This window comes from Tenrec ecaudatus, chromosome 14 (genome assembly GCF_050624435.1).
Source record: "Tenrec ecaudatus isolate mTenEca1 chromosome 14, mTenEca1.hap1, whole genome shotgun sequence".
Lineage (NCBI taxonomy): Eukaryota > Metazoa > Chordata > Mammalia > Afrosoricida > Tenrecidae > Tenrec > Tenrec ecaudatus.
Window position 1 is genome coordinate 39319479 of NC_134543.1, and position 22444 is coordinate 39341922.

The 22444-nt window shown below is 39.4% G+C and overlaps 1 protein-coding gene across 7 annotated transcripts in view; it reads right to left on the reverse strand.

Annotated features, from left to right (window-relative positions):
* FUT8 (fucosyltransferase 8) overlaps positions 1-22444 on the reverse strand; it is a 286681-nt gene that overhangs the window by 125739 nt on the left and 138498 nt on the right. For 6 of the 7 annotated variants that reach the window (XM_075532154.1, XM_075532149.1, XM_075532155.1 and 3 more), the window contains one exon: positions 15342-15419. The exons of the other annotated variant lie outside the window; for it this stretch is intronic. In XM_075532154.1, coding sequence (XP_075388269.1) covers positions 15342-15419 — 78 coding nt within the window. The remainder of the gene's footprint in view (positions 1-15341; positions 15420-22444) is intronic. 7 annotated transcript variants of the gene reach the window in all.

Genomic DNA, 22444 nt, shown 5'->3' on the forward strand with positions numbered 1-22444 from the left:
TATGAGAGCAGCTACCTGTCTTATTCTTCTCCCTGTATGTAGCAGGCCCCAGCTGGCAGGTAGGGAATGCCCAAGAAATGTTCACAGAACAAACAGTAGATGGAAGTATAAATAAATTTTCAATAAATACTACAAGTATTTCCCACAAAATGACAGATACGTATGAATTATCCTCAATGCTGACAATATATACAAGTTTGAACAGTTTTAATAGAGCAATGCAGATTCATGGGGTTATTTTAAGTGAAGAAGTGATTGAATATACCTGAAATTGTCTGAGTTCTATCCTAGAAGCTAAATTGTCCTACCACAAAATGAAGTGTCCTTGAATATCGTATGAGACACACAGTGCTATGTACACAAAAGAAGAGCATTCCAATACATTCCTGGGGTAGGTCCAGGTACCATAGCAGGGGCCAGACCCAAAGCCAGGGATACTTATGGAAGCCAACTAAAAGGGAGGGGGAAAGAAAGAAGGGAAAAAATACATGGGTAGCAGGGGAACAGGGAACTACCCCACCCAAAGAGGGTATTGTTTATATCTCCACAGGAGAGGGACAGAGGGCCCAAACCTCAACCTGTGCACACAGATGTGAATGGAATATACTGGCATGAAGCAGCAAACAAGAGAGCGGTCTACAGGGCCAGCCCCTATCCCAGCTATATGGACCAACCCATGCCCCACCTCCCCACCTAAGAATGCACTACAAAGGACAGCACTGAAGTGACAGCTGGGAGAGGGGTGCATCTGATCAGCACACACAGGAGAAAAGGAAGAGGGAAGAAGAGAGAAAGAAAGTGGAGCACATTCTGGCTCACCAAGTCCTAAGGGCAATATTCATGCTCAGAGCAGTCATTTCACAGAAAGGAACATAGGGCCGGCCCTACCACGAGACATGATATACTTCACTGACCCATAGTGCTACAGGGGTAAACATTGGAGACACAAAGCTGGAATTGTGCCATATCTGCCCCACCACACCAGGGCAAAACACAAAGGGTGTGCAACAGAGCAGCAAGGGGAGCAAAGCAGCAAAGTCCCGAACAATCCCAAAAACGAGACTTTGGGGGCAAGGCGTGGCACCACATCAGACGCAACCAGAAAACACTCACAAATGTCAACAAACGGACCTGGAACTCTGTATAGGCTTTTCTTTTGTGTTGTTTTTGTGCTTATTATTGTTTTTTCATGACTATCTAGATAAGATAGGTGGAACAAATAATTGGAGGGGAAAACAATGAGTCCCACAGTTCCAGGGGGCACAGGAAAGGAGCGGGGGGGGGGGGGGGAAGGAACTGAGGAGCCAACAAACCCAGAGATGAGGGAACAACAAGTGATCTAAAATTGATGCTGATCAGGGCATAGCATGCCTTGTGGGGCTTGATCAAGTGCAATTTAGCCAAGAGGAATTACCAAAACCCATATAAAGGCTGAACCTGATAGTGGGACAAGAGGAAACTAAAAGGAAATAGAGGAAAGAACTGGGAGGCAAAGGACATTTATAGAGGTCTAAATACAGGCATGTACATATGTAAATACATTTATATATATTGATAGGGAAATAGATCTATGTACAAATATTAATTTATAAAGTATTACAGCAGCAAATGGACATTGGGTCTACATTCAAGTACTCCCTCAACACAAGAACACTTTGTTCTACTAACACGGCACTCTGTGATGCTCACCTTCCCTGACACGATCGCTAAAGACAAAATGGATGCATAAGCAAACATGGTGAAGAAAGCTGATGTACCCGGTGATAAAAAGATACAGTGTCTAGGGTCTTAAAGGCTTGAAGATAAATAAGTGTCCATCTAGCTGAGAAGCAAAAAAAGTCTACAAGGAAGAAGCACACCAGTCTGTGTGATCATGAGGTGTCGATGGAATCAGGTATTAGGCAACAAAGACCCAGAACACAAAAATCCTGTCATGGGAGGATATGGTAGAGACCTAAAGCCCATCTGTAGACAACTGGACATCCCCTTACAGAAGGGTCACAGGAAGAGAGGAGCCAAACAGGGTAGAGCATTATAGCACCAATGACACATAAACTTTCCTTTGTTTCTTCTTTTTTTTTTAATGGTATCAAACCCTGTTTTTATTTTTAAAATTATTTTATCAGGGGCTCATACAACTCTTATCACAATACATACATACATCAATTGTGTAAAGCACATTTGTACATTCATTGCTCTCATCATTCTCAAAACATCTGCTCTCCACCCAAGCAGCTGGCATCACCCAAGCCGCTGGCATCAGCTCACTTTTGCCCCTCCATCCGTGCTCCCCCCTCCCTCATGAACCCTTGATAATTTACCAATTATTATTTTGTTGAATCTTGCACTGTCCAACGTTGCCCTTCACCCACTTTTCTGTTTTCCGTCCCCCAGGGAGGAAGTCACATGCAGATTCTTGTAATCGGTTCTCCCTTTCCAACCCACCTTCCCTCTACCCTTCCAGTATTGCCACTCACACCACTGGTCCTGAAGGGATCATCCATCCCGGATTCCCTGTGTTTCCAGTTCCTATCTGTACCAGTGTACATCCTCTGGTCTAGCCAGACTTGTAAGGTAGAACTGGGATCATGATAGTAGGGGTGGGGAGGAAGCATTTAGGAAATACAGGAAAATTGTATGTTTCATCATTGCTACATCGCACCCTGACTGGCTCATCTCCTCCCCAAGACTCTTCTGTAAGGAGATGTCCAGTGGCCTACCAATGGGCCTTGGGTCTCCATTCCGCACTCCCCCTCTCATTCAAGATGATGCCTGTTGCCTGATCCCTTCGATACCTTGTGATCCCATAGGTTGGTGTGCTTCTTCTATGTGGGCTTTGTTGCCTCTGAGCTAGATGGCCGCTTATTTACCTTCGAGCCTTTAAGAACCCAGACGCTCTATCTTTTGATAGCCGGGCCCCATCAGCTTTCTTCACCACATTTGCTTATGTACCCATTTCTCTTCAGCAATCATATCAGGGAGGTGAGCACACAATATGATTTTTTTGTTCTCTGGTGCCTGATAACTGATCCCTTCAGCACCTTGTGATCACGCAGGCTGGTGTGCTTCTTCCATGTGGGCTTTGTTGCTTCTGAGTTAGATGGCCACTTGTTTACCTTCAAGCCTTTAAGACCACAGATGCTGTATCTTTTGATAGCCGGGCACCATCAGCTTTCTTTACCACATCTGCTTATGCACCCGCTTTTTCTTCAGTTATTGTGTCGGGAAGGTGAGCATCATAGAATGATAATCTAATAGAAGAAAGCATTCTTGCATTGAGGGAGTACTTTAGTGGAGGTCCAATGTCCATCTGCTACCTTAATAATAAACCTATAAATATATGCACATCCACCCCTCCCTACCGGCAACTATCATGACCCCAATTCTACCTTACAATGCCGTCTAGACTAGAGCATGTATACTGATACAAATCAGAGCTCAAAACATGGAACCCAGGACAGACAAGCCCTTCAGGACCAGTAATGAAAGTAGCACTATCAAGGGGGAGAGATGGGAAACCTATCACAATGATCTACATATAACCCCCTCTCAGGGGGACAGAGAAAAGAAAAGTGGGTGAAGGGAGACAGCAGTTAGTGTAAGACATAAAAAATAATAATTTATAAATTCTCAAGGGCTCATTAGGGAGGTAGAGTGTTGGAGAGAGGGACAAAAAAAATGAGGAGCTGACACCAAAGGCTCAAGTAGAAAGAAATTGTTTTGAAATGATGATGGCAACATATGTACAAATGTGCTTGACACAATGGATGTGTTTCTGGATTGTGATAAGAGCCCCTAATAAAGTGATTTTTTAAACTATGCTGAAAATAAAGTTTATTTAAAATAATGATGATAATAAAAGAATGGCATCCCATAAATGCAATCAGCGTCATCTTCTGGTAACCTTTGCTTTCCACTGTAGATTGAGGTTTGAACAAATCTTTTATATCATTACAAGCAAAGGAGGGCCTCGTTTGAGTCTTTGCTCATTGTCTCCCCAAACACAATTACTTTTCCTATAAGATGATGATATTTCAATGAAGAGGGACAGGAGGTTATCCTCTCTTAAATCTCAGTCAAATATTTTGTATATCTTACAAACACATTTTTAATTTCAAGTCACACTCACACAATCTTTTTTTGTGGATTATCTTCCAGAGAGAAGAAAATTGTAACACAAAAACAAAGTAAAAATATCCTCATCTGTATCCAAAATTGGTCATCTGTTTTATAAATAAAAGTGAAAATACAGCTGTCAATGCAAAAAGTGGTAGGAAAATTTTCATAATTAATTCCTCGGTTAAGAAAGAAGCAATTAGAAACTGTTTGAAGAATTAGCAGCAATGACCTTTGTTTATCCTCAGTTAAACAAATGAAGGGGCTTCAAAACGTTCACAGAAAAATGGAATTAGAAAAGAATATAGATAAATGTCTTTCTTCATATGAGATCCAGGATAGGGACAGTAACAAGATGAAGATTCTTAGGGTTATGACAGCAGGTTGGGGCAAAGAGGACCTAATAACTATGGAGACAAGAATAACAAAAGTGATCAAACACTGATTGTGTTATGATTGTACAACTAGTTTTATTTAAACCACTAAATTGTATGTCAATAAAACAGTTGAAAATAATAATACAAATTTTTTCATAGACTTTCTGAAGTCCCCTCATGTGGATGGATACTTGTCTTGAAATAGTTTCCACCTTTTAATCCCAACCAAATCATGCAAAGAATTGTTACGATCAATCTGATTTGCTTGGAATGTTTATTCGTCAGTAATGTGTGCTGCTAGTAGATCATATGACAACAAAAAGATGGTGGTGGATAATGTACAAGAGGAGTTTAAGAGAAAACCAACATTTACATTTTAGCTCAGATATTAAAGATGGGGCCCACTTCATAAAACATTCTAGCTATACCACTTACAAGTTTAAGATCAAGAAAAAGATTCTCCGAGGTTTTCCTTCACATCATCAGTGAAAAAATGTTCATCCACTTGCAAAATCACAAGCACAACAGCACCGTTGCTATTGTTAGGTGCTATGAAATTGGATCTAGCCCATGGTAGCCCCATGTAAAAGAAAACAACGTGTCGCCAGTCCTGCACTATCTTCATAATATTTTTTATGTTCTGAATACGTTGTTTTGGCTCCTCTATATTTAGAGTGCCTTCCAATGTAGGGGTCTCATCTTCCAGTACTATGTTGGACAATACTCTGGGGCGACTCATAGCCTTTCAAAGGCTAAGCTTTGGAAATAAATCATCAGGACTTTCTTCCTAGTATGTCTCAGTTTGAAAGCTATGGTGAAATCTGTCCAGCCAGTTGGGAGGACCTGATTGATATTTGAAATTCTGGTGACTGAGCTTCCAGCACCACATCAACATGCAAACCACCACAGTACAAAAAATTGACAGGTAGTAGTTAATAATGCTGTGTAGCCCTTAATAATTTAACTTCTCTTGGTCTAACAGTATCAAGCAGTTTTGCCAACGCTAATTAAGCTTTCTAAAACCCCAGTGAGGTAAACATTATCAACAAGTAGGGATTAATCCTTTCAAAGAAAGATGTGGGATTTTTCTTGATTATCTTCCTGTCTGGCTGGGGTGTAAAACAGTTGTCAGAACAAGGGAACTGAAGTTCAAAGATATAATGTGTTACATTCTCAAAGGAAAATGGCATGACCCTTCCATGTTCATATTTCCACCTAAATCTGAGCTAAATGTTACTTTTTTTCTCACCCTTTATTGAAAGCAATGATAAATGACAGGCCAAGAGGAAGCCATACAGATCCTTAATACCAAGTTCAATAGTAAGATATTGTTTTCTTTACAAATTCTGGTTTCTACCTATTAAAACAGGAAAATATTTAAAATAGACAAGTATATTTACACAGCTACTTTTTTGAAGAAACAATTATTTGACCAAAAATTTCTAAGCTTTGTTTCCATACTGTCAACAAAGTACTTTCTATTTTTCTTCCATTATCATTCAATGCACAGGCATACCTTCATATGTGTATGTTCATGTTTTGACAATATACAGATTAAAAAACACTTTACCAAGTCAACACAGAAATTTTTGTTTGTCTTTTTCTCTGATAATGAAATAACATTTTAAATTCCACAAATCCATCATTAATACTGCCCTTTCTCCCCAAGGATTTTTATTCATGCAGATAGAGTGGCACAATGAGGTACTTTCAGGTATACACAACCATCTTGAAGTATAAAAGCCAATTTCTCACAAATATCAAGAGACTAGGAAAACAAACAGGAGGATTTCACTGAGGTAATAAACCCTAATGTTACTTGGTGCTGTTTAAAATCTTTTTATTCTGTCTAAAGGAACATAGCATTACATTTTTGTTCTGTTTCCAGTTCACAAAATGACTACTATTTCCAAAATCGTACAATACTCAATTCACAATGACACAAAGTGATGCCCTATTCCTACATCCTCCTCCTGATGGGTTGGAATTAGACTGTTGTACTCCATAAAGTTTTCTTTGGGTGAGTTTTTGAATAAAGATTACCAGGTCTTTCCGTCTAGTACATCTTAGGCTAGAAACTCCTCTGAATTATATCAACACGTAATCCATCACTGATAGCTGGTAACTGAGCATGTAATATATTGGCAATGGATTGAACGCAGATTTCTTAGATAGAAGCTTAGACTTCTACTGAATCATCAATATTCCCCAAGAGGACTGTGGTTCTCCCGCAGCCCTGATGTATTCCACGGCTTAATGGATGAGTGACACAATAGGATCTATTATGCCAACTAGGCAATGACACCTCTTCTACTACCAGCATTCCCCGTTTCATTTTCCCAAGGGTTAATTGTTTTTTGCATCCATAATGCCAAGAAAATGTTTGCAGGTTAAAAAAATTGCTCTCAATTTAGCAAAAGCGTGAACTCCACCTCTTTCCTGGGAGTCTCATTTTATCCTATGTGACAAATGAACTGGCTATGTCGAGTGAACATACACTCATTTGAAAAGTCATATATAATTCCAAAAACTTACGACCAATTTTCATGCTTTAGAAGGTTGTTTAGATAATACAGTTTCTACCCACAAACTCATAGCCAGCATATGATTCTCTAAACATATATTTAAATTAAAAATCCATAAAGAAAAATAGTAATAACGTGAACCTGTATGGTCAAAAGCCAAGCAGCGAAACACCAAACACACACCTACGTTACTCCAAGTGAGGTGATCCACTGGTAGGTACGTATATGTTTATTACTTTCCTGGTAGCTAGGTTTATCTCTGAAGAAATGTACACATGAAACTAGTAGAGGCAATTGCCTTCTTGGAGCAGAACTAAGCAGACATTTGGTTGGCAGGGGAAATTATTTGCTGTGCTACATGATTTTGTCATTAAAGGCAGTGCTTCTCAACCACCAGTGGTTCTGCAACACAAAATGAGTTTCTCTGTTCCCTTAGAGACCGACAGTCTTGGAAAACGTACACCGTGTCACCACGAGAGTCGGGTTAGCTTGATGGTAGTGGAGTAGTTCTTTACAGTATTTGAGTATTTTTCCATGTGCCATTCAAATCTCAGAGCCCTGGTGGCTGCTAAACACAAGGTTAGCAGATGGAACCCGCCCGCCATTCTGTGAAGAACGATGAGGCTGTCTATTTCTATAAAAACTGGGACCCGCAGAAACCCAAAGGGGCAGGTTCACCCTACAGGGTCGCTATGAGTTATAACTGATTCAATAGCAGTGAGGTTTAAAACGGAAATCTCTTGCTGTTTCAGAAAGTATTCTAGCAAGCTATAGAAAGATAGATACAGCCCCCCAAAATGGAATTCCCCCCCCAAAGCTTTGTATTCATTTTTAAAAATAAAACAAATTCATTATCTTCAAAGCACTCTCCAGTACAATGAATACATTTGTCAAATGTGTGGTTCCCTTCTTGGAAACAGTTTTCAAACCCATCTGTTGGGATGGTTGACCCCTCCCTTGGTCCTTCCTCACCTCTTCTCTGTTGTCAACTCACTGTCCTTTCAGGTTCCTCTTCATTCAGGGAAACAAAAAGAAGTCACACAGAGCCAGGTGAAGTGAGTTGGGTGTTGGGGGCAAGAGAAGCATGATGGTTTTTGCCAAAAACTGGCTCACTGAGATGGCTGCGTGAGCTGTGCATTGTCATGGTGGCAGGGCCAGTCCCCAATCTGCCACAAATCAAGCCTTTTTCGTCACACACTGTTAGGCAATCTTTTCAGAACCTTTAAATTGAAAACTTGATTTAACAGTCTGACCTGGTAGAACAAACTCCAAATTCACTATTCGTCTCAGAACAAAAAACAAGTATCGTCTAGATCTTTGATTTTACTTGATAAGCTTTTTATGGGCAAGGTGATGATGGCATGTCCCACTAGTTTGATTGACGTGTGCATCAGGGTCGTAAGAATAGCACCATGTCTTGTCACCAGTAATGACCTTGGAGAAAAGTCTGGGCTGCTTCAGAGTTGTTCTTTTAAAGCAAGGCATATTTCCATTTGATGCTGTTTTCACGGTCAGTATGAGCCTGAGGCACAAATTCCGAGTGACCCTTATCATACCCAAATCTTCTGTTAAAACGGGGGAGTGCAGAGTGGAGCCCATTTGTCTGGTCTTGGGGAGGAGACAAGACAGTCAGGGTGTTGTTGCAACGATGAACAATACAACTTTCCTCTAGTTTCTAAATACTTCCTCCCACTGTCATGATCCGAATCCTATCTTGCAAGTCTGGCTAGACCAGAGGATGTACACTGGTACAGATGGGAACTATACCCACACAGGGAAGCCAGAGCGGATGATCCCCTCAGGACCAGTGGAGCGAGTGGCGATACTGGGAGGGCATAGGAAGGGTGGGTTGGAAAGGGGGAACCTATTTCAAGGATCTACGTGTGACCACCTCCCTGGGGGACATAAAACAGAAAAATGGGGGAAAGGAGACGTGGAACAGAGGAAGATATGACAAAATAATAATTTATAAGTTATCAAGGGCTCATGAGGGAGGTTGGAGCAGGGAGGAAGGGGAAAAATGAGGACCTGATGTCAGGGGCTTAAGTGGAGAGCTAATGTTTTGAGAATGATGAGGGCAATGAATGCACAAATGTGCTTTACACAATTGTTGTCTGTGTGGATTGTGACAGGAGTTGTATGAGCCCCTAAGAAAACAATTTTTAAAAAACTAAAAAGAAAAAAAAATAATAAAAAATTCACTGAACCGAGCTCCAAGATAGTCCAGATAACTTCCCATCTCTTCAATGGTCTGTCATCGGTCTTCGAGTATAAGGGCTTAAGTAGAGAGCAAATGTTTTGAGAATGATGGATGTAATGAATGTAGAAATGTGCTTTATAAAATTGATGTATGTATGGATTGTGATAAGAGTTGTATGAGCCCCCAATAAAATGATTTTTTTTAATGAAGAAAAAAACAAGTAGTAAAGGTGGGGAGAGGAGGGAAGGAAGGGGATACAATCACAACGATTGGCATGTAACTGCCCCCTCCCCGGGGTGGAGACACACAACAGAAACTGTGGGGTAAGGGAGACAGCAGTTGGTGCAAATATGAAAATAATAATAATTTATAAATTATCAAGGGTCCATGAGGGTGAAGGGGGAGAGAGGGAAGGAGCTGACACTAAGGGTTAAATAGAAAATAAATATCTAAGGGACCAGGTATAAGGCATCATGCAAAAAAAAAGATATAAGTGTGTGTATGTATGTGTATATATGTGTATATGTATATATGTATATTATCTATATATACCATATTAAATGAAAGGGGAAGTGCAGAGTGGAGACCCAAGGCACAAGTGTCGGCCACTGGAGATCCCCTCATAGAGGGGTTTAGGAGAGGAGATGGGTTAATTAGGGTGCGAGGTAGTACCGATGAAGAACACAGCTTTCCCCCAGATCCTGGATGCTTCCTCCCCCCAACTACCATGATCCGAATTCTACCTTGCAGGGCTGGATAGGACAGAGGCTGTACACTGGTACATATGAGGGCTGGAGGTACAGGGAATCCAGGGTGGATGATACCTTCAGGACCAAGGGTGTGAGGGACGATGCTGGGAGAGTGGAGGGTGAGTGGGTTGGAAAGGGGGAACTGATTACAAGGATCCACATGTGACCTCTTCCCTGGGAGAGGGACAGCAGAGAAGGGGAAAAGGGAGATCCGGATAGGGCAAGATATGACAAAATAACGATGTATAAATTACCAAGGGCACATGAGGGAGGGAGGAAAGGGGAGGGAGGGGAAAAAAAAAAGAGGACCTGATGCGAGGGGCTTAAGTGGAGAGCAAATGCCTTGAGAATGATTGGGGCAGGGAATGTATGGATGTGCTGTATACAATTGATGTATGTATATGTATGGATGGTGATAAGAGTTGTATGAGCCCCTAATAAAATGTAAAAAAGAAAAGAGAAAAATAAATAAATAAATAAAAAATAAATGTCTAATTGGGTTTCTACTCACGTGCTCCCTCAATTCAAGAACACCTTGTTCTATTAAACTGATGTTTCATGATGTTCACCTTCCTGACACCATCACAGACTGAAGATAAATGTGTGAACAAGAAAATGTGTTGAACAAAGCTGATGGTGCTTGGTTATCAAAAGATATAGTGTCTGGGGTCTTAAAGGCTTGAAGGTAAACAAGCTGCCATCTAGCTCAGAAGCAACAAAGCCCACATGGAAGAAGCATACCAGCCAGTGTAATCACAAGGTGTCGATGGGATCAGTATCAGGCATCACAGAACAAAAAATCAGATCATTGTGAAATGAGGGGAAGTTCAGCGTGGGGACCCAAAGCCCATCTGTAGGCAACTAGACATCCCCTTACAGAAGGGTCACTGGGAGGAGACTAGCCAGTCATGGTGCAGTATAGCACTGATGAAACATACAACTTCCCTCTAGTTCCTTAATGCGTCCTCCCCCGCACCATCATGATCCTAATTCTACCTTACAGATCCAGCTTGACCAGACCATGTACACTGGTACAGATAGGAACTGGAAACAGGGAATCCAGCTCAGATGATCCCTTCAGGACCAGTGGTGAGAGTGGCGATACCTGGAGGGTAGAGGGACAATGGGGTAGAAAGGGGAAACCAATCAAAAGTATCTGCATATAATCCCCTCCCTGGGGTACAGGCAGGAGAAAAGTGGGTGACAGGAGACGTCAGACAGTGTAAGACATGACAAAATAATAAATTATAAATTTTCAAGGGTTCATGAGGGAGGGGGGAAAAATGAGGAGCTGACACCAGGGGCTCAAGTAGAAAGAAAATGTTTTGAGAATGATGTACGAATGTGCTTGACACAATGGATGGATGTACGGGTTGTGATAAGAGTTGTACGAGCCCCCAATAAAATTATTTAAAATAATATAAAATAAAAGTTGAAACCCTAAAAAAAATCAAGTTTCAGTTTTAAATATTTTTTGGAGGAAAAAAAGAACAAACAAGTAATAGCCTTTGGTAGGTCTTATGACACACCTTTGACAAATCCCTACTTATGAAAGAGCACAATTAAAAAAGATGGAGAAAGGAATAGAGACAGGAAGGATAAGGAAAGCAAAAGGGTGGGATGAAAAGGGCTAACAGAAAAGAGGAAGAAGAAGAGTGAAAAAGAATAGTGGTAATATGGTCTTTTCATACTAAGAATTATAATTCTTCAAAAATATTTTTGCCAACTGTTTGTTCATGTCAGGTACTAAGGACAAACTTAAGTCAGATACAATCTCTATTATCAAGGGGTTCAAAACTTGATGGAGAAATCAGACACAAATGATAAATTACAAACTATGTACTAAAAGTTGTATCATATGAGTATGCTAGAGGTAGAACATATAACGTTATGTAGTTAAAGAGTTTTAAAAGGACAGTCATATCTGAGCCAATCCAAAAACTGAGAATTTGTTGACCAGGGAAGGATCAAAGACATCTCAAGCAGAAGGAACAGTGTGAGCAAAGGAACACCAGTCTGAAAGAATATGCTATGTTCAGAAAAGGCAGGCTAAGTTGATACGACTGGAACAGGGCACATGGGTAACGGGAAATAAAGCTGAAAGAGTGAGTTGTTCTTAGGTGCATTGGGACTCATAGTGAGTGCATGTGACAACACCGTACTGCTCCGCAGCATTTTCTGTGATGTCATCTGTACAGAAGGCGATCAGCAGGCCTTTCTCCTGGGGAGCTGCTGAATGGGTTAAAGCGGCAAACCTGTATGTTCTCAGCAAATTGCTTAATTGTTTGAACCCAAAGAGCACCTTAAAACAGTGAGTAGAAAGCAACCTCTAAGGTACAACTATTGGTCTCTCCCATGTGAAGGGAAGCAGAGGGAATAAAATCAGACAGAAGTATAGACGCAACGGAAACATCAGTCTCCACAGTCCTAAGACCAGATCTAGATGGTGCCTGCCACCACTAGTAAAGGCTCTGAAATGGATCCCATTAGAAGGTTCTGAATAGAGTGGAAGAAAAATGTGAAGCAAAACTCCAAATCAAAAAGGCAAGGCTTACTAACCTAACAGAGACTGCTGGAGCCCTTAAGACTATGACCCTTACTTACCTTTCAAGTGCCGGATTGAACTCATCCCCATGGTTCAACTTTCAGCAAAACTACAGACAAATCTCTTTAAATACACAATAACAGTAGGAAGATATGCGCTCATTAGATCAACAGGAGAACAAAGAGCAGCATGTGCCAGAGATAAAGTTCAGAAGTCGGGACAGAAAGAACTAGTAGAAATGGGAAACACAGAAGGGACATGGCAAGAGTATTGTTACATTGTAGGAACTGAAATTAATGTCATGAAACTATTTTTTAATGAATTGTTTAATGGAAAACCAATATACTCTATCAACTTTCACCCAGATCACAATAAAAAATTTAAAATGAAAAATAGGGTAGGATTGGTTGTTGTTTTTTTCAAAATTCAAAAATAATTTTTAATAATAATGTAAACATTCCCTAGGATAAAGAGTGATGGTAGTGTTTAACCTTATAAAACAATTTTCTTATAATACAAATACACTAATTATAATTATTGGTGTACAAAAGAATAGTATTCATTACCAATTTACCCTTTTATCATTAACTTTTCATTGTGGTTTAAGTAAAAGTTTACATAGTAAATGAATTTCCATTCAAAACTCATATGCAAAAAAAAAAAACACCCCAAAACTCATTTGCATGAGTCTGGCATTGGCTGCAATCCCCATATTGTGACAGTAGTATCCCTATTTCCACCCTTGATTCCTGTCTGACCAGGTTTCCATGCCCCTTTCTGTATTCTCATTTTATTTTGGGACAAACATTGCCCTTCTGCTCTCATACAGATGATGACAGGCAAGCACATTCCTCACGGGTGAGAAGTGGATTCTGGGAGTTGCTTCAGTACAGAGTTAGAAGGATGACGTTAGGCAATCATTTCATGGGTTAATCCAGTCCCCATAAGAGCAGTAAATTTGGTTGCCTTTAGGAATTTGAGTTTTGTGCTACCTTTTCTCCCCTTCTACCGGCCTTAATGGGGCCTGGTCAAAACAGTCAATACTGGTAAATGGACACCATCTATTTCCTTCTGTTCTCAGACCAGAAGAGGTTGTGGTTCATGTGAGTCATTAGTCCTCTGGACTGCCAGTGATGATTCCTATGCTTGTTTGTCATCTACATACCTTTTTTTTAACTTTTTATTGTGAATTAGGTAAATATATTCAGAAAAGGTGGACTAAACTTATACCACTGGAACAGGGCACATGGGCTAACAGGAAATAAAGGCAGACAATAGTTTTAAATTAAACCACTCATACATATTTTGTTTTGACTCATCCATTACAATCCCTTCAACGTATCACCACGTATCCCTTTTCTTCCCTATGTGTCCTGTTTCCATCCCTCTTTCTTTGCGAGTCCTTCTCTCCTAACTTTGTCCTGTTATTCTAACATAGAGGTGAGTCTAGTTCCAGACCTGAAGAATTACTAAGGTCATATTTTACGGGGATCCCACTAGTCTCTGTCAGATGAGAAAGCCTGGTCTTTTTTTATGATTTAGAGTTCTATTCCACATTTTTCTCCCACTCTGTTCAAGATCTTCTAATGTGATCCTTTTCAGAGAAGTTGGTAACATGATCCTTTTCAGATTGGAGCATCATCTACTTTTTCTGGTCTCAGGGTTTAAAGACTAATGTTTGTGTTGTCCATTGATCACTGGATTCATTGTTCCCAAATGTCTTTCCATTTTTATCACTCCTCTTTCTTTTAAGGAGCCCTTGTGGTGTAGTGGCTAAGCACTGTGCTGTGATCTGCATGGTTGCCAGTTCAAAACCACCAAGAGCTTCAAGGGAGAAAGACTAGGCTTTCTACCTCGTGAACACTTAAGACTCAGAAATACAGAGAGGGTCGCTATGAGTCAGCATTAATTCAATGGCAGGTTTTTTGGTCTTTCTTAAATGAGGAATAACCAATGGTTGCACCTTAGATGGCTGCTCAGAAGCTTTAAAAGCCTCAGTCGCTTCTCACTTATACTTCCTTGTGAAGTGCATTGAATTTACTCACCTTAGTTTTCCCTGCAACTTTCCCAATGATCTTTTTCACACACATCATGTTACATGCAATGGGTTCTCTACTTAGAAATAATTTGTTAAGACATATATATATATATATATATGAACTTGGAAAGACATATATATATATATATGAACTTGGAAAGAATAAAGCTATATTTATTATAAAATACTATATATGTCACAAATTGCCAATAGTTCAGGTTGACAGCCCAAAGAAGTATGAATTGCTAAGGCCTCACAGAGACATTCTACACAGTCCCACAGGGTTGCTATGGGTTGGATCAACTCAATGACTGTGACTAAGGTTTTTGGATATGGCAATGACTTTTTGAGTTTACAATTAATGTATGGACTTACCTGCCTTTCTGAAATTAGACATTATATAAATATAAGCCCCAGAAATATTTATTTTATCAATATTTTAATAGTCTAAGAATCCTTGTGGTTCACTGTTTTATTTATGCTCAGTTTTTGAACTTTAAATGTTAACACAATTATCATGGAGAAAATGCTAACACAAAGCAACCCGTGCATGTCAGAGGAGAACTGTGCAAATGTTGCCAAGACAATATAATTTTACTCGCAGACTCTTAAAACTACTTCCACAAAATATTAACAGCACATGTACTACAGACATACGTTGTTGCTATCTGGTATCATTGGTGAGCTAAAAAGCATTCTTGCCTCTTGTCCTGAGCACATGTCAATATTCCAGGAAACTACTTCACTAAGCATGTTCATTACATGGCAGTTGGCCAAGCCCACTTTCATACCTGTTTCGGGTGGCATGGGAATGGGGTCCTTCTCCTGAAGTACAGGAAGGCTGTGTGCAGACAATCTCCCTGCGCTGGCTGTGGAGTGAGAACGACACCCGTGAGAGAAGCTAACTTCCTCTGTCTCGTCTTTAGGTGAGTAAAGTGCAGGAGTTGTGTCTTGGGGGCCCTGACACCTGCAACCTACAGAGTGGTATATACCACCTTCCATGTGAAAGAACTCTTCCCATGGGGGTGGTAACAGTGTCAATCACTCAGAAATAATATCAGTACAGTTGACAGATTTGTAATTAACTAGAGGATCTCTAAAATCACAATACTGTGTTAACTTCTAGGAAGGCTCTTTTCTAGACTAGACTATATTCCTTCCAGAAATAGGACTCACATATCTTTCTGAAAAATTTCCTTAGATCCATTGCTCATCGAAGAGCTAATAGAATAATTTCCCTTTTGTTTTGTTGTCATTGCCGATATTTTAATTTTGATACATCTTTAATAATTGTCCTTTTGTTTTAGTTTCCTATGCGTCAGACCTGCTGTACAAGGATATAAAACTGTTTCACAACATTTAACCATACCATAACATTTTAATGACTCCCATCATCAAGGTCCCTTTCCAACTTGCTATCCTATGAAAGATCATCACAATTTATTTTTTCTTGATATTTATGAATAATCAAAATAGTTTCTCCCTTACATCTTAAACGTAGTAACTAAACAGTCATTTTGAAGCACAGGTAAAGCTCATACATTTTACTCCATTGCTGTATGTGTGTTTAAACATAAGACTTTTTTTCTTGCCACCACAAATGTCAAGATTAAACCCTCCACATTTAGATGTCTACCAGTTTACATCATATAAAGAATATATCCAATGTGGACAAAAATTACTAGGTGATTAAAAAGATCAAAGGTGGGGGCTACATAATGAACTATAATTAATCCACTAAGTTTATCATGCCTCTTTCAGATAGATAAGACAGACAAGAGAAGTATGAGCCATCTCCTAGTTCCTTTTTATTTTCCCTTTTCTGATTTTGAGTTTTGTCCCTCATTTTTCTTCCACTCTATGCATGATCTTCGAATGCAGCAGTTCTCAACCTGTGGGTTAGGACCCCTTTAGGAGTTACACGACCCTTTCACAGGGGTCACCCGATTAATAACAGTTGCAAAATGACAGTGATGCAATAACAATGAAAATAATGTTATGGTTGGGGGTCACCACAGATGAGGAACTGTATGAAAGGGTCACAGCATTAGGAAGATTGAGAACCACTGTTCTAATGTGATCCTTTTCCGAGCAGTTAACCCACTGCTGGTAGCTTGGAACCAGGTAGTTTTTCTGGTCTTAGGATTGTGGAGACTGATGTTATTGTGATCCACTAGTCAACTGGACTAATTGCTTCCACATACCTTTTGATTTTCATCCCTTTTCTTTCCTCAGGGAAGGGAAACACAGATAGTTGTACCTTACAGGGCTATTCATAAACTTTTCAGATCCAAGTCTCTATTCATCTAAGTCAGATATAGAACATTGTCTTTGTGAACTATATCGTGCTATTTGACCTTGAGTTCACAAGCCTATGCTCCTGATTCCCCAAGTCCAGTTACTTTCTGCTACAAAATGTTTGATTATGACTAATAAGTTTTCATAGCTTTATTACTTATATGATCTATTAAGTTTTCATGTTATTAAATAATATAGGTTTTATAATTTTAAACATTCAATATTTTAATGTGGTACACTGTGTATACTTTTCCAATAATAATAACAATATAAGGACAATTTCACACTGTAACCAGGGTATAATGAATCACTTACTCTCTGTTACCCTACTCAGGTAAGACGTGTAATTCTCATGACCACTCAATTTAATATCAACCCCAATAGTGCTCTGATATTATTACTGCATTCTAAGCCATCCAAAGGGATTTTAAAAGTTCACGGAAATTCTTCATTATTTTTCAATTCCAGTTCTCCACAATTTTTTAAGCTCCAATAGATACAAACTATAAAACTGCATTAAATGTGAATGTATTACCAATCTTTTCATGACTCACTTAATATTCCTTATTGGCCATCTGCTCTGTCTAATGCATGTATTAACTATAAGCTATTAGAGATCATGGAAGGGTCAAAGCACTTTTCTTGGCATGGCTTCGTGTGCTATTAGGAATTCATTAAGTACACTTTGATGAAGAGAATAAAAAAACCTACAGGCGTAGAGTCTATTTCTAAGTCTACCACTCTGTAACATTAAGCAGGACGCTTAATATTTATGTGACCAACTAGGAGATGTGAGTGGTGAGTATTCCTCTGCCCCTAAAGATTAGCCCAAGCAATTACTATATGGGAGATACAAGTTTTCAGTGACATGTGCAATGCTCTACTCTACCAAAAGTTGATTGTCCCTTAGGAAAGTCCCTGCTACTCATTTAATATTTAACTAAATCATCAGAGCAGCTCTGAAGGGACAGTCTCCATTAACACCAACTATTGCCAGCAGCTGGAGCTATCTCGGCACTTAGGTTTGTACCATACAACCCTCCTCCTCCCCTTCCAACGACAGTAACATTATGCACACACCTAATACAACCTGGGCCAAACAAGTTCTTTCTCTTTGAAATGTGTGATTTGAGCCAGGAGTCACAATAAAAACTGAGGTTAACTCGGGGGGTGATGTATAGTTTTCTCTACCACGAAACAATAAAGAGGTCTCTTAGTGAACCAAAGACATAATATAAACTATAGCTATATGAATGCATTTGGGGCTTGCACTTAATTCTAGCCCCAATCTAAGAACAACGGGTTCTTATGACATGACCCTACTCGCTACTTGCCCTCCTGAAGAGATCACTGAAGATATGGGTGCTATTAACAAAGAGTGTTCAAGAAACTAGATGGTGCCGGGCTATCAAAAAGAAAGTCTTAAAGGCTGAAGTCTTAAAGGCTTGCCTTAAAACAAGCAGCCATCTAAGTGAGGTGTCAACTAAGTCTATACAGAAAAGGGATCCAAGGATTATAAATATTAAAATTCAATCCAGAGGAAGGAATGGTACCAGCATTTAAATCACAAACCCTTGATTCACAGAAGGCTATAGATTGACGGTGGAAGCCCGCAATCCATTGACAAGGTCCCCACGTGGATTAAGACTCCGGAGAATCTCCTGTGAATGTAATCCAGGGAAACGAAGAGCTTTGAGAGCAGACAGAAAGGAAAGTCAAGTATGGCAGACGTAGTTAGGCTAGAATGTAATAGTTTATCACTGGCTCTCCCTTTTCACCCTTTTTAAAGCTGTTTCCATTTTTAGTATTTCCTTTCTTTTCAATTGAGGTTTTTCTGTTTTTGTATTGTCATTTTATTGGGTTTTGTTTTCTATGTTTTCTATGATGTTCTGCATATGAAATCCAGGATAGCATGTACAGATATAGAAACTGTAGCTGGATTAATAATTACCTAGGGGCATGACAGTAGAAGTTTGGGAGAAGCGGGGGAACTAACAATGAGTACGAGAAAAGATGTTCTGAAATTGATGGTGGTGATGACTGCACAACTCTTTCATTGCTATTGAACAATTAAACAATATGATTCGTAAATTATATGCCAATAAAACCATTTTTTTAACAACTAGGAGGAGATGGGGAGATTCAGGAACTAAGGGCTCTCCTGCTTGGCCTTAAGTACACCAAAGCAATGAACACTCCCCTGTAGAGAAATAAAGAAAGAAGAAGGCAAATCTACAAACAATTAAAATGAGAGATGAAGGAAATGGAGAGGAGAGAAAGAGAAAAAACAAGAGCAAGACAGGTGCATTAAAGTCATGTCTCAGTTTCTACCATTTTTGCAATTCTTATTTCTAGATCCTCAAGGGTCTGCACTCGCTTTCTGTCCTTACCATCTCAATGCATCCATAGCTGCTGTTGCTAGCAGTCATCCACTTGGTTCCAGCCCTGGCAACCCGAGGCACAACAGAACAAAACACAGCCGGTCCTGCGCCATCCGCACAATTGCTCCTGTGCATGAGCCAATCTGTCTCGTTGAGGGCCTTCCTCTTTTCACTGCCTCCCTACTATGCAAGATGTCCTTCTCCGGGAACCTGTCTCTCCTTTATAGACCCATATAAAGAATACTAGATGTGATTAGGTGGAATTCTGTAACCTGAAACCAAAATCCTTCAATCACAGTTACTAACTAACGTCCATGGTTTAAAAATGATGAAACTAGAAGCACAGAGAGATTAAGTAGCTCACAGAATAATAACTAGCTAATAATTAATAATAACTAGTAATAGAGCTGAATTCAAATGTGTCTGACTAGAAAGCTTTGATGAATGAAAAAATGATAAGTTTTATACAAAATAGTTAAATTCTGAGAATATATAAGAAAAGAACCAAAGGCAAAATAAGCTATAATTTTCACTTGAAATCAAGTAAATAAATTCCTATACATAAAAACACCTCAAACAAACAAACAAAAAAACACCTCCATACATAGTCTTCAAATCACACGGAATGCTGGGTGAGTACAAGGAAATAAGGGATAGAAGACTGTAGCTTGTGGGGATTGGTCAGCTTTGCCATTCCACTGGGTGTAAAGTAGCCGTATCAGAAACAGGGACACAGAATGCCACAACCAGCACAAAGGGGGACCATGTTTAGCTAGGATCCCAGCTAAGAAGCTACGCAAAAGAGGTCATGAAGAAGTGGCACAGTGCCAGCAGAGACCATGAGATACAGCAGCAAGCTCCTCAGCCCACACAAGGAAAGCTGAGTGCTCTAGCAGGAGGCTGACTTGCAGGGTTATCCTTTGGAGCTATTCATTAGTGCTAAAGGAACTTTGTAACACTTTCTAGAGCAGGCCAGAGGTCATTTAGTGACCTAGCTGAGAGGATGAGGACCAGAGAGAGGCATGCCTAATGGCATGGCTGAGAAGAGACATTGTGGAAAGGGACTACATATATCCTTAATGGGTTTTCTTTTGGTCCTGATATGTAACATGCCAATTTCCCTAATAAAATCAACAGTTAAGTGACGTTTGTAAGTTTGTGTGGCTACTGCCACAGATACCTAAGCCAGCAGAGAAGTAGTACCTTGGGATGAGTGGTGTTTGAACAGGATGAACAAGAGAGGAAGCACGCATGACCTTTGCCTCATGGGAATTATCCTTGTGCAGATGTGGAGCTGGATTCTCCTCCCTCTCATGTAGCCAGAGGGAGGGAACCAGACTTGGCCATCACACAGAAGTCTACCCTTAGTCTCTTGACCTCCTCTGTCTCCTCTTTAACTGATACCACGCTGACGTAAAACCTTCTATTTCTGTTCCATTGTAATGATGCTAATGTGCAAAAAGCAATAGTAGTAGATAACGATTTATTTTCATTATTCAAATGAAGAGTTACAAGGTTTTTATTAAGAGGTACACAAAGGTTCAAAGTTGCCTAGTTCAACCTAATTCAACTATCTTAAAAAACATAAAAGTGAAACACTGTCTCCTTGAATATCTGCTTACTCTACAAAACCAGTGAGAATATTCAATATGTAAATAAGGATTGAAAAAGTAAAAGAATCTCTAAAAACTCTGATGAATCATTTAAAAATGAGTTATTATACATGCTAGTGAAAATATAAGTTGATTCAGGATTCTCATTTCTTTCCCTCTCTTTTCCAAATAAGTGTATAGTCCTAAATGCTATCACACACTCATCAGAGGCTTTCTTGTTAAGAATTAGCAGTATGTACTTTTTGAACTTTATCACAATGATAACTATCATAGTGACCTGACCTATATAAACTATTATCTCTAATGCTTTTCACAATGGCACAGGATGCAAAAGTTGAGTAAGTGATATAAGATTTCTTTAGCTAAATTGAAGGCATAACAACAATTTAAAAAAATATTATGGAACCCAAAAGGAGTACTTTGACTTAAAAGGATAGAAAGATCGATGACTTTAAAGGCAAGATGGTATTCCAAGGATATTAAACTTTAATCATAAAGTAACTAATCTATAAATAAATATTCCCAGTATATGATTTGTAGAAAATATAGTCCTAAGTTCCAATTCACTCATGCAATATTTACTATACCCAAGCTAATAGGCTAAGTAATATGTAGAATCAAAGATACATAAAGCATTGAAGAAGAATTTCTAAGATGACAGTAATCATCTGGGAATAAAAAATTTTTTTAGTCAGATTCAAATGTTCCTCAAATCAATCAGGTTTTTCATTCATTCTTTGAATGAAAATATTATTAAAGGCTTATTATTGATTCTTTAGGAAATATATAAAACAAAGATGAATGATATATGATCCACACCCTCAAGAAACTAAATATTATTAAAGGCTTATTATTGATTCTTTAGAAAATTAATAGTATGGCAATTTATAAAACAAAGATGTATGAAATACGATGCACACCTTCAAGAAACTAAAAATTGTGCCAGGTACAATGACAGAAATAAGCCACTGGTGCGAAAAGAACATGTCTAAAGGTACCATATACAAAAAGAGTGGGTGAGGCAAGGGTTCTCAGAGGAAGACACGCTTTTCCTGAGTCTTAAACAATGACTTGCTAGGAGGTCAGCTCCAACTCAGGGTGTTTTCAGGTCCAATAGAACGAAACACCGCCTGACTCTGTGCCATGTCCTAGACCGCTGAGGTTTGAGCAAATGGTTGAGGCTATTGTGTCAATCCATTGCATTAAGGGTCTTCTTAAGGCATCTACTTTACCAAAAAAAGCAATGAGCATAACTTACTAAAAATGCTTAGGACAGATGAGCGTGAGATGTGAGAGGCACTCTCAGAGAAATCCCACTGTTGTTAAGGATGATCAAGCCGGTTCTGACGCCTATTAACTCATGTACAATGTTGTTGTTAGGTGCAGTCAAGTTGGTTCCAATAAAACGGCCCTGTGTCCATCAGAACAAAACAATGCCCCGTCCTGCCCCGTCCTCACAAGTGTTCTTATGTTCTCATGTCAACTCAGATTGTCAAGGGCCGTCCTCTTTTTCGCTGCCCCTCTACTTTACCAAGCATGATGTCCTTCTCCAGGATTATTCTCTCCTGACAACATGTCCAAAATACATAAGATGAGCTCTTG